Genomic DNA, 12,648 nt, shown 5'->3' with positions numbered 1-12,648 from the left:
TGTAGTGAATTCCATTCATGACAAAGAATTCATGGCAGAAATAGTTGGATTTGATTTTTTTCATTTACTTTCAGCTACATGGTAAATACTTTTTGTTTAAGCAAGATCTGAGATACACAATGATCTCCAGAAGCATAGGAAATGCTGTGAAGTCACTTGCTTGTCTCTATTTACCCTCCTCTAAAATACACTTAAAGAAGTTGGCAGCTGGACTGGGTGATCACTGTAGGTCCCTTCCGACTGAACTATTCTGTTCAAAAATTGGCTATAAATTTCGGATCTAAAGTTCAGATTCAATTTTCCAGGGGTGAAATGGGTGGCCTGGGTTGCTCTGCTCTGGTCCCATTGGTGCTGTTCTCCACACAGATGCGTTGAAGGAAGTCACAGAAATGACCTCACAGCTGCAGCACAGCCTCATCCGCCTGGAAAATTTCCAGAAGCTTACAGAGCTGCAGCACGACCTGATTGGGATAGACAATCTCACAGCACCTGGCAGGGTAAGTGCCTCTGCTTAGTTTTGAGAGCTTTTATTGGTTTTATTTCCAAGGAAGTGCCTTTGAAGCATGGATTTGCCAGTGTTGCCCCCCTGGTCTACAGGACAACTCTAAAGGCTTCATGTAACTGTCTCTTAGTGAATGCCATGGATGATGGGATCATCACCTTGGTGATGTTCAGAGGGATAGATCAGAAATGCTTCTGCTTAAACTGTGGCTGCAGTTTCATGTTTCCAGTACAGATACTGGGTATACTGGGGTATGGTGCTGTGTGTGTGAGTGGGAACTGATGTGTTCAACTGGAAATCCACTCCCAGCTCTGCTTGTGTCTGCCTGGTGCAGCCTCAGAGAATGGAAGGACGACGAGAGCCACAGCACTGGGCTAAGCTGGTGTGGGGGCCTCTGTATTACAGGAGTTTGTGCAGTTCCTGCCTGGATTTTTGTGTCTTTGTTTTTGATAGATGTACTGGGCATAAATACAGGAGCATCACATGTGCTTTGGGGATGCTATGGCAGTCACTGCAGTGGGATGTAAGTGTGAGAGGTGAACTGCTGGTGTCCAACAGGAATTCTGCTCTTTTTTCCTTCTTTTCCTTCACTGATTTAAATGCTGGCTGCAGCAAGGAGCTGATTCACGTCATAAAATAGGAAGGAAAAGTGTCATTGGGCCTCTAAGAAATCTGTTAGTGATCATTGCTGGGCACCAATCAACATCTGTGTACTCTGGGATGAAAATAAAATTCCCTTGAGGCAGGAAAGATCAAACATTGACTTTTTCTTTTCCACTGCAGGAGTTTATCCGGGAAGGTTGCTTGTACAAGCTCACTAAGAAGGGCTTACAGCAGCGGATGTTCTTTCTGGTGGGTGTTGCTTCTGACTTTTATAAACCCAAAGTCTTCAAGATAAAGTTGTTGGGGAAGTGTGTTTTCATGTGCTTGTGTTGAAAATCAGCACCTGAGACTGAAAACTCACTCTAAGCAATGTTTTAAGAGGGTATGACTGTGACACTACTCTCTGGTCAACTTGGTTCCTTAATGGCACAGTTTTAATAGAATTAAAAATTTTAATTTCCTCTCTTATGAGTAAACAAAAGAGAGATTATGGGTAGTTGGCCAAACTGACTGAGACAAACAGAGAAATGGCATTTTTCATGCATTACAGTGGCCTTTAAACAACAGGAGATGTCAAAAAATCCTTGGCCCTGCCTGCTGCTTTCAGAACATTGATTGTTCTCTTCCTCCTTTCCAGTTCTCAGATATGTTACTGTACACAAGCAAAGGGGTCACAGGGACAAATCAGTTCAAAATCCATGGACATCTCTCTCTGCATGGCATGTTGGTAAGTGGTTCCATGTTGCATCCCAGGGTTAAGGACATGGCTTTGCCTAAGGCAGGTTGAGGAATTCCTTCAGGGCACAAGGACCAAAGCCACAAACTGCTCCAAGGCTGATCTCAGCAGCAATTGGACCTTGATGTGTGTCAAGCAGAGCTTTCTTTATCTGCAGGTGATGAGTCTGTTCCTTCCACATTAGCAAAACAGCTGGAGCACACCCTCTTGTCCATTCATTTTCACACTGCTGTGAGAGGCTGATCTGGAAATAGGCATTTATTTATCCTGGTGTCTTGTCCCCCTGCACACACCTTGGTTTATAACCAATCCTCCTGCCTCCCCACACCTTTTCTAACAGGATTGTTCTTTCTGTCTTTGATTTGCAGCTGATAGTGCTCGACCCTCCGGTGAGTAATGAGCCAGATCTGCTCCAACCCCTTCCTTTCCTTGCCCTGTTGGAAGTGGTGTTGTGCTGCTGCAGTAGAAACACACCATAGATTTTCGTAGAGAGCCAAAATAGACTTGGAAGTAGGTGGTATTCTTCAAAGAGTTGCTGTTCTGCACTTCTGCAGCCGGGTTGGAATCCTGTTTGTCTCCAGTCCCAGCCAGCACAGGACAGTTTTAGTGTTTATTGGTGACTGAGCACTGATGAGAAAAATCTTTTCTTTTCCTGCAGGTGGAGGAGAGTGAGAATGAATGGTCTGTGCCACACTGCTTCACTATCTATTCTGCACAGAAAACCATCGTGGTGGCAGCCAGGTAATCCTAGTTTTCCTCAGTTGCCTGTGGCTTTGATGGATTCCTTCTCCAGAAAGTTACTGCTCAAGTGGTGCAGAGCCAGAGGGGTGTTTCATGCATCCTCTGGACTTCAAAACAAACCCAGGACTCCTCACAACTCCTTTTTCAGTGTTGAATTTTGGGAAGGAGTACTTTATCCTGGGCTGATCCCCCAGCGAGGGCAGCAGGAAAGGGGTTGGGATTCTGCCCCTGTGCCCCCTCAGGTGAGACCCCACCTGCAGAGCTGCCCCAGCCCTGGGGCCCAGCACAGGGAGGACGTGGAGCTGCTGGAGAGAGGCCAGAGGAGGCACCAGGATGAGCAGAGGGATGGAGCAGCTCTGCTGGGAGGAAAGGCTGCGAGAGCTGGGATTGTTCAGCCTGGAGAGGAGAAGCTTTGGGGTGACCTCATTGTGGCCTTGCAGGGCCTGAAGGAGCCAACAAGGAAGCTGGAGAAGGACTTTGGCCTGGAGAGACAGGACAAGGGAGAATGGCTTCCCAGTGCCACAGGGTTAGATGGGATATTGGGAAGGAATTCTTCCCTATGAGGGTGGTGAGGCCCTGGCACAGGCTGCCCAGAGAAGCTGTGGCTGCCCCATCCCTGGGAGTGTCTGAGGCCAGGTTGGACGGGGCTTGGAGCACCCTGGGCTAGTGGAAGGTGTCCCTACCCATGGCAGGGAGTGGGATGAGATGGGCTTTAAGGTCCCTTCCCACCCAAACCATCCTGGGATTCTCTGCTTCTATCTGACCCAAAGCACAAACAGCAGCAATAAGGTTGCCAGTGTGTTTGTTTATTTGGGAGTTTCCAGTGTCATCCTTCAAACCACTTCAGGAGACAAAATCTAAACATAAAAATATTTTAGAGACTCAAAAGAATGAAAATTCAGAACATGTGAATTGCTGTGAGGAGGGGAGAGTTCCTGCAGGATCTCATGGAGGAAGCTGGGGAGAGGAGAAATTAAAGGCTGACTTGGTAATAAAAACAATCTCTTTTCAGCCTAAATTATCCCTGTGCAGTGAGTTTGGTGCCTTTTTGTACTTAGGATGTCTCCTACACCTGGTCTCAGAAACAGCTTTAGGAGTTTGTGTCTTTCTCCAAGTCTGCTATAAAAAGGCAGCTGGAATCAGGAATGCCAACGATGCAGGGTGGGAGCACTAAATCTCAGCCTTAAATCACAGGGTTTTTTACTTACTGCTTGATGACCTGTTCTTGAAAAATAACCACTACAGTATATTTATCAATCAGGTGTGTAATGGCACAGGAGCCAATATGTTTGGTATGCAGATGTATTTTTTTAATTCCCTAACACCTGAAAACACAGGGTTTTTTAAGACCAGCTATTTCTCAGCAGCTGTGAGTCATAAGGTGCTTGAAAGATTCTTAAATTTGGAAAAATAAATGTAAGTTTTACCTTGTCATGACTTAAAAATAGCTCAAAGGTTGTCTGTCAAAAAAAAAAAATTGCTGCTGGGCTTAGACCATGTGTGGAATTTTCAGTCTAAATTAAAAACTTTCAGAAAAAAGAGGTGGTTACCAAAACAAGGAAATGTTGTGGCTGTGTCTAAAGCCAGACCTTCCACTGCTGCATCCCCGTGGACACTGATACACCTGGAAGGGCTGTGAGGGTCTCACCCTGTAGTGGATCCTGGGAGGAGTGAAGGAAGTCTCCTCTTCCTGTGCTCTGGGTTTTACTGACTTGAGATGTCAGGTACATCCCAGATGCCCTTTAAAAGATGGGCTGTGCTTCAGGCTGCCATTTATCCTTCCAAAAAATCATGGCTCATATCCCCCATCTCCAGAGTTCCTCTCCTGACCCCTGCCAGCTGTCAGTTCATTTTATTTGCTGTAAAGTCCAAGTGTTTAATTGTTAGTTTAGTCTTGTTTCAAGGATTGAATATAGAGGTGGAGGCTGTATGAGGTCAGTTTCCTTTCTGGAAAGCTCCTGCTTTGGAGGAATTCTAATTTTGTTTTTATTTATCTAAGGGAAGGACGCTGTCCCTTGTTTTGGGCAGTGACCTGTGCCTTCAGCACACGGGCTCAGCTCTGGGCTGGTGGATCCTCATTCCCACTTCTTCCCTTGCAGTACCCGCCTGGAGATGAGCAAGTGGATGGAAGACCTAAATGTGGCAATTGAAATGGCCAAAAAATCTACTGAGAAATCCGAGATGCTTCTGGAAAACTCGGTGTGCAACCGCTCCAACAGTAAGTGCTGTTCCCTGCCTCCTTGGAAAGCAGCAGCAGTCCTGTCCTTTCTGCTTTTCCTTTTGTGAGTTTGGTGACATAAATGAAGTATTTTTATAATTCATATGATAATGGAGAGTCAATTGGGCTTTGGTTTTAATCAAAAGAGGCATGCTTGTCTTCCTAGACTGATGTTCAAGGTAGCTTTAAATGCAGCAGAGATGCTCCCATTACAGAGTTGTTAATTTTATAGCAGCTTAAGTCCTTAAGTGTGTCCTTAAGTCACCTTTTACATAGATTTTTCTCAATTTAACCACGTGGTGAATTTTTTTTGTCCAAAATGTGGTGTCTCTGAAGGTCAGCTTTTACAGCTCAGTATTCCTGTGCCTGTCTGGTGGTGTTATGGCTGTGCTGAAACATGGAGGATTTCATCTTGTTGCCCTCTGTCCTGTTCCTTGACTCAAGATGAAGTGTGGTCATTTTTGTTCGTTTGACACAGCACTGACTCAAACCATTCTGTGATTTTATTCCAGTGGAAGGTGTCCCTGCCCATGGCAGGGGGTTGGAACCCGATGAGCTTTAAGGTCCCTTCCAACCCAAACCATCCTTTGATCCTGTGAGTCAGCTGCCCCAGGCAGAACTGAGTAATGAAACCCAGACTGATGTGCTTAGCGTGGTCACAGGAGCCGTGTCACCAGTTCAACTTGACATACTTAAAACTGGACCATGGCAAGAGAAAACAGCCTTTCTCAGGAACCCCAGCTTCTCTTGCTTTTTGTATTGCACGGTTTTCTTAAACCACTACCCAATTCTCCTCCCCCAGGATCCTCTGATGAGGTCTCTGTAGAACAGGAGTCCGAAGATGACATTCACTCCTCTCGTAGCTCCTTGGACAGGCAGAGCCATCACCGTGCCAACACAACCATGCACGTGTGCTGGTACCGCAACACCAGCGTCTCCATGACCGACCACAGTGTGGCCGTCGAGGTACCGAGGGCGCAGCGCTCGCCTCGCTCTGTCCCCCTGCCTTGGCCTCCATCTCCCACTGCGCCTCGGCAGCGGTTCTGTGTCCAGGGGCAGCGTGGGCCATCCCACACCACTGCATGCCTGTCCCCTCTGTGCTCGTCTGCGTGTCCCTACTCACACTCTGCTCTCCGTGCAGCATGGCTTTGCTTCGGCAGCAGGATCAAAGCAGGGAAAGTTTAAAGGCAACCCAGGATATCCTGGGATTGAATTGCTCCTTTGGGTTTCATCCTGCTTGCTGGAGGACTAAGCATCCTCCTGTGCTGGGCACTGCTGATGTGCCTCAAATCCTGGGTCAGTTCTGGGCCCCTCATGATAAGAAGGACGTTGAGGGGCTGGAGTGTATCCAGAGAATGACAGCGGAGCTGGGGGAAGGTCTGGAGCACCAGGAGCAGCTGGGGGAGCTCAGCCTGGAGAAAAGGAGGCTCAGAGGGGACCTTGTGGCTCTGCACAACTCCCTGACAGGAGGGGACAGTGAGGTGGGGGTCAGGCTCTGCTCCCAGGGAACAAGGGGTAGGACAAGAGGGAATGACCTCAAGCTGCACCAGTTGAGGTTCAGGTTGGGAATCAGGAAGAATCTCTCCACAGAAAGAGTGGTTAAGTATTGGAACAGGCTGCCCAGGGCAGTGGTGGGGCCACTATCCCTGGAAATGTTCAAAGAATGTGTGGATGTGGTACTTCGCTGTATTGTTCAGCGGGATTTGGTGAAAGGTTGGACTTGATGATCTTGGAGGTCTTTTCCAACCTTAATGGTTCTATGATTGTAAGTTCCCTATCCATGATATTTTCCTTTAGAGACTGACCAATGCTGTACTGAGCTCTGGCTAGGTGCTGTACTGCACTCAGAATTAAGAAGAGGGAATTCAGTCGGAATTCTCTGCCCTTCCCTCACTGGCAGGACTGAGCAGTCAGGTGTCTTTTCATGGCAGCATCATTTGATGCTGAGCAGAGATGTTTATTATGTGCCCACTGAGGTGTTCAAGGTCAGGCTGGGTGGGGGTCTGAGCAACCTGGGCTAGTGGAAGGTGTCCCTGCCCATGACAGGGGGTGGAACCAGATGAGCTTTAAGGTCCCTTCCAACACAAACCTTCTTGGGATTCTATGAGCCGCTGGTACCTGCAGTCTTGCTGTTACTCACAGTGCAGGGCAGCACTGGTGGCACATTTGGGCACTGAATCCTGCAGATTTTGAGGCAGATCAGCTCAGCACTCCTTACACTGCTTGCACCTACTCTATGGTTTTACTTTAGGCAGCAGTTTGGCAGGGTAGAACACCTTCCTGGAGGCTGGCATGCTTGGAAGACTTCCAGAAGTGGGAAGGACCCTAAATGACATGGAGAGAAAAAGAAGGTCACTAACCTGACAAAAGCAATGGGGCAGGGGGCTGCAGCATGTGTCTGTGCCTGCCTGTCCTGCTCTGCTCTTGAGGCACTTGTTTAACTGGAGTTAAAAGTTTGGGCACTGGAGCTCCTGCATTTTTCTGACGTAGAGATCGTGTGGATTAGCTTGGTAAGGGAAGTGCTATAGATGTCACCTGGGCTTGAGGTGCAGACATTGGACACTCAAGCTGGCTTCTGTTGTGGCTTCTGTTGGAAGGGACAGGCCTTTCCCTGCTGACACCTTGGGAAAGACACCATTTCACACTTCTGTGCATGGATAACAAGCCCACCCTGCTAGAGGTTCTGGGATTGAACGTGTGAGTTCTTGCGCTCCCTCTCACTCTGATCTGTTCCATGTTCTAACGCCGTCATTTTTTTCACAATCCATTTTCCTTTGACAGCCACCTTTCTTGCATCACTCCTCTCACCTTAACGTTCTGTTTTTCTCTTTCTCTCCCCCTTTCTGTGCTCAGTTTTCTGCTCTCTTGCTGTTTCTCCAGAGCTTCCTCCTCGCTATTTGCTGGGCCAGGCCCAACGGCCCAACACAATCACCCATGTTTGTTGGTACCGGAACCAGAGCCTATCCCTGTCTGATTACTTGTGCATGATCCAGGTAAAGATGCCTCTCACATTTTGTGCTGGTGGGGAGGAGCCATGGGATGCCCAGGAAAATGTCCTGCTTCCTAACTGCTCACGTGAGGATGCTCATCCTCAGAGGCAGACTTGTACCATTGCCTTGTTAAGGCAGGATTTCCTCCTGTTTATGCCTCAAAAAATAGTTCTCTCTGTAAATCTGCCATGTATCCTGTCTTTTTATCAAATTACAAAATCCATGCACTGTCATTCCATGCCATAGGATTCCTTATCCCACTGGCTGACTCCAAGGCAGTGGTGCTCCCCTCCCTGCAGCCCCCCTTCCACGCTGGCTTGGCTTTGTGTAGCTGCCACATGTTATCTCCCAGCTCTGCAGTCCTCTGTTTCCTCTCCTGCTTTATTTCCCTTCTCACACAGTGTGTTCCATGTGGGTTTTCTGCATGTGAGAAAGGGTGGCTGAAAGGGATGGACCCTGGTGGCTGTCTCCATACCTGGGAGGCCTTTGACACCAGGGAACAAGCGCAGGAGCAGCGTTGGGCTGTTCACCTTGCAGGATGGCAACCTGGGATTTCATGGGAATCCTTTTTTCCTTCTGTGCCAGAACCAGCTCTCTGGGTATTTGCTGAGGAAGTTCAAGAACAGCAATGGCTGGCAGAAACTGTGGGTGGTCTTCACCAACTTCTGCTTGTTCTTCTACAAGACACACCAGGTGGGCAGGTGTAGGTGAGGGGATGATGGTCGGGGTGTTGGGGGGACCTGGGGATCCTTGACTTTCAGCTCCAGGGGCAAATCACTGCTGTTTGAAGGAGAGTAACAAGTGGAAGAGGAGGTAGTTCATAATGAGGCTGCTCTCTGAAAGGCTGTGGGGACTGCTTGTGGAGCTTAATCAGGATTTCCAGTTCTGATGGTACTGACCTTCTGTGGGGGAGGGGGAAGCATGTCCTCATGCAGTGACTAAAGGATGTGAGGGACGTAGCAGCCTCTGGGCCTCCATTGCCAGCTTCTCTCCCTGCTGGGCTTCAGCTCAGCCTGACGGGCTCCAGGGATTTTTCTGCCCATGGTACATTCAGCACCTGCTTGATAATGAACCATAGTGCAGCGCAATCTTTTCATCTTATTAACCGAATAAACCGTGTTTATTAACCCAGTAACTGGGTTATTCTGGCTTCTTGCCTTGAGGGCACATTTCTTTTGTGAGGGTTACTTTACCTTTTTTGTCAGATCTGTGCTTGGAGTTCCATAGAAAGGGAGAGAGGGAGCCCAGGAGGCAGCGCCGGGCAGAGGAGCAGAAGCAAATAACTATAAAAAAATGAAAGGAGTTGGGGGAAGGTTTCACTGTAAGCTCTTGGTGGCCTTGCAGAAGAGTCCTCCTGTTGTCTCCTGAACAAGAGTGCACAGCCCTTACCTGTGGCACAGGGGCTGCATGGCAGGGGTGCCTTGCACTGAGGGCTGGGCTCTTGGGCTCTTGCAGGATGATTATCCCCTGGCCAGCCTCCCGCTGCTCGGCTACACTGTCAGCTGCCCTGTGGAGGCGGACGGGATTCAGAAGGATTATGTCTTCAAGCTGCAGTTCAAGTCCCACGTGTATTTCTTCAGGGCTGAGAGCAAATACACCTTTGAGAGGTAATTTTCTGTTTTCTCTGTCTTGGTGTATAACCTGCTCTTAACTCAGTGGTTGGTCATCCCATCCTCTCTTTCCTCCTAGTCTGAGTGGTCTTCCAGCACATTCTCAGGAGTAACATTCCCTTCCTCTCCCCACTGATGATATTTGGAGATCCCTCCTCTGACAGAACCCTCCTCTGTGTGGGGAGAGCTGGGGATACACCTAGAGCTGTGAGCTGGGCTTTGTGCCAGGAGTCTGGGGCTTCCTTGGAGCCAGGGAGGGATGTGGGAGGAAGGGCTGTGGGGTGCTCAGCTCCACCAGCTCTTTGGGAGTCAGATTTCCAGGTTCTGTAAAGAGTTTCTTGATTTTTATCTTCCATCTCGGAGCAGAAGTTATAACACAAGGCTGAGAGCAATAAGTGCAGGGCGCCCTTTCACTTGGCTGGTTTCTCTGTAATTATATTTTATTATCCTCTATAATTACAATTAATTGCTCTTAGGGGGTTCCACAGAGTGTGAAATGCACCACGTACAACACTTGGCTGCTACGTTGAGAACCCTTGCTCTGGGTCCTGTCATGCAGGGCCATATTGGTTGTTTTGGAATGTGGTTTTACTGAGGTGTCACATGTCCCCCTTCCTTGGGAGAGTGTCACACACTTGTGAGCAGCTTAGGTATCAGCTACCCGGGCCGTAAGTTGTGCTCTTTAATGCACTGGGCTCATGTAGTGATTTCAAGGGGAAAATGTCTAATTCACAGTGGATTTGTCTTGCTTTTTTCACTGCTGCTTTGCTTTCTTCCATCTGAGCAAGGCTCTTACCTATTTCCTAATTTATTGTTAAGAAAAGCAATAATTATTGTCACCTTGCCATCCTTGATAACACTGAGGAGAGAACACAGTGAGCTCTCATGAGAGTTCTCTGGAGCTCAGAGCACTGTGGACCTGTTACTTGGACAGACAGCCGTATTCTGCAGGGTATTTACCACATCTCAAGCTGTTCCTTTGAAGAGTTAATTTCCCAGAAGACCTGTAAAGGAAAGAAAATGGCTGTTTTGGGAGGTTTGGGAAAGGGGTACAGCTTGTAACCAAAGGACAAGGTTCTCTGTGAGTGAGGGACAAGCTTTTCTCATGTCTGTTCTTGGTAGGTGGATGGAGGTGATCAAAAGAGCCACCAGCTCTCCGGCCAGGTCGAGCCTGCTGCTTCCCAAGGAGAAGGACACTCACACAGACTGATGTGGGGCAGAGCTGGATCTCTGCTGGCAACACCAACAAAAGAAGCAGGTGGGAACAGGAGTGTCTGGAGTTGATAAAGCAAAGACCCAGGAGGGCTCATTTCCCCTGGGATGGAAAGTGGGAGTGAGGGGGCTGCAGACAGGGATCGCATCCATTCCCGATGGTGTGGAAGAGGGTCAAGTCCGTTCCAGCTGAACCCAACAACAGCAGTGATGCAGTGCGCACACATCGTGGAAGGGTTCTTGTTCCACTGTACCTGTACAGTAACACCTTCACCTGCCCTGAAGGCAGGTACCACCTTGTTTTTACATTTTGACTGGATGATCAGCACACATGGGAGAAAAGCAGCAGCTTCCAGTGGTGTAGTTGGCTGGCAGCAGCGGGTGCCAGGGCTCCCAGGCCCCAGGTGCTCCGCGGGGCTGGCGGCACAACCCGTCCTGCTGCTGTCACCATCAGCCTGCTGGCACAGCTGTCTCAGACTAACAGGAACACATGGTGCATTGGCTTACCCACAGCTCATTCTGAACAGACACTGCAGCTCTCCCAGAACAGCTCTGCTCCTCAGGAGCTGCCACAGCAGCAGTTTTCCAGGGAAGCAGGAGGACTGAGTCTCTGCTGAGCTGTTGAGGTGTTGGTGTGTTGTGGATCGGTGCAGGGGGGTGCATGGTTTGTCCTCTGAACTCAATCACTGTTCTCATATCACAGCTCCAGTTTCTTTATCCTGTAGTAGGAGTTAAGTAAGGCACGGGATGGCAAACACTCTCCACTCTGGTGTGGGTGATGTTTTCAAGGCATTTAAGCACTGTAGGAGAACAAGCCTCTGAAAGTCACTGTTGCTTGTGCTTTTGTCATGCAAAGACTTCTGAAAATCCCTAATCATCTATTTCAGTTCGGGGTGGGATCCATCTTCTCTTTCTCATGAAGGTGTAAAAGTCACTGGATTCCAGATGGAGCAGTAGTGTCTGTGGACTCTATTAAATTTCTGTATTAACTCTGAAATGTTTGCAGCTTGTTCTCTTTTGTAAAGCTGTCACCTTTGGGTGCCTCCACAAGGACTGATGCACGCTAAGTGCCACAAGATGCTGTTGGACGTGGCTTTGATGGGCTGAGGAGACTGATTTATATTAGATAGAAAAGTGTTTGTGTACTAACAGAAGGAACAATGCAGTGAAGCAGTGAAAGAAAAAGGAAAGTGTTGCATGCTGTGAGGATGGAGGAATGTGGAGATCCCATGGGACAATGGGAAGGACAGAGGCCAGCACGAGTGTTCAGTTACAGTCTCAAGCAGGATGAGGACTGAAGGGATGGGGAGTCCAGAGGGATTTTCTTGCTTGGCATTTGCATCCTAGAGGAGTGACTGCAGATCCAGCCTTTGCTGCCGCTCTCACAAAGACCATTGTCCCATCTAAGTTAAATGTACTTAATTTATTAGCATCTTCATTTATTATTTTTTTAATTACCTGTTGTAGGTGTATCCATGTGGATTGATTAGACATGTGGCTGAATATGACTGTTCAAAGTAAATAGCATCTTGGTATAAAACTCTCTCAGCCTCTTATTCCTGGGCCCACCATTCCATGTTCAAGTTACTCAGTAGTTTTCCACAACTCTGGATCTCAGCTCACCCTGTACCAAGTGCTCTCCAGACAGAGTGGGGATGGTGTGGAGGAGGTGGCAGAACTGCCTTTGTGGAGCTTGAGTGGCACTTGCCCCACAGTGAGCAAGGGTCTTTCCCTATGGTTTTTGGGCTGGTGAGTGAATGATCCTTTAGTTGCTCCTGTGCTGAACCTGCAGCTCAGCATCTCTCTTAAAGATGCAACTGCTGAGGTGGGGTCTCTAAACCAGGAGGCTCTGGAAGGACAGCAGGCAGCAAAAGCCTCTTCTAGGTTTGAGAATACTGAGCTCAAATGTCTGTGCATTTATAGTGCAGGAGCTCAGGCTAGAAAAGCCAAAAGCTTTGCTATTCCGAGCAAAACTGCAGCTGCCTTACCTCAGTGAACTTTAAAAGTGGTGGGGATTTCAGTGGTGTATCAGTTCT

The 12,648-nt window shown here is 48.4% G+C and overlaps 1 protein-coding gene across 6 annotated transcripts in view; it reads left to right on the top strand.

The window, feature by feature from the left end:
- Positions 1–11,609, top strand: part of FARP2 (FERM, ARH/RhoGEF and pleckstrin domain protein 2) — a 75,050-nt gene extending 63,441 nt beyond the window's left edge. For 3 of the 6 annotated variants that reach the window (XM_069024653.1, XM_069024654.1, XM_069024657.1), the window contains 9 exons: positions 367–497; positions 1,286–1,354; positions 1,743–1,832; positions 2,500–2,582; positions 4,682–4,800; positions 5,603–5,766; positions 8,376–8,483; positions 9,246–9,397; positions 10,523–11,609. In XM_069024653.1, the coding sequence (XP_068880754.1) occupies positions 367–497; positions 1,286–1,354; positions 1,743–1,832; positions 2,500–2,582; positions 4,682–4,800; positions 5,603–5,766; positions 8,376–8,483; positions 9,246–9,397; positions 10,523–10,610 (1,004 nt within the window). In that variant the 3' untranslated portion in view covers positions 10,611–11,609. Of the gene's footprint in view, positions 1–366; positions 498–1,285; positions 1,355–1,742; positions 1,833–2,499; positions 2,583–4,681; positions 4,801–5,602; positions 5,767–7,653; positions 7,794–8,375; positions 8,484–9,245; positions 9,398–10,522 lie in introns of those variants that run through there. The other 3 variants (XM_069024652.1, XM_069024656.1, XM_069024655.1) reach the window with 3 other exon arrangements.
- The last annotated feature ends 1,039 nt before the right edge of the window (positions 11,610–12,648 follow it).

This window comes from Aphelocoma coerulescens, chromosome 9 (genome assembly GCF_041296385.1).
Source record: "Aphelocoma coerulescens isolate FSJ_1873_10779 chromosome 9, UR_Acoe_1.0, whole genome shotgun sequence".
NCBI lineage: Eukaryota > Metazoa > Chordata > Aves > Passeriformes > Corvidae > Aphelocoma > Aphelocoma coerulescens.
This window is presented reverse-complemented; position numbering and strand designations above follow the sequence as displayed.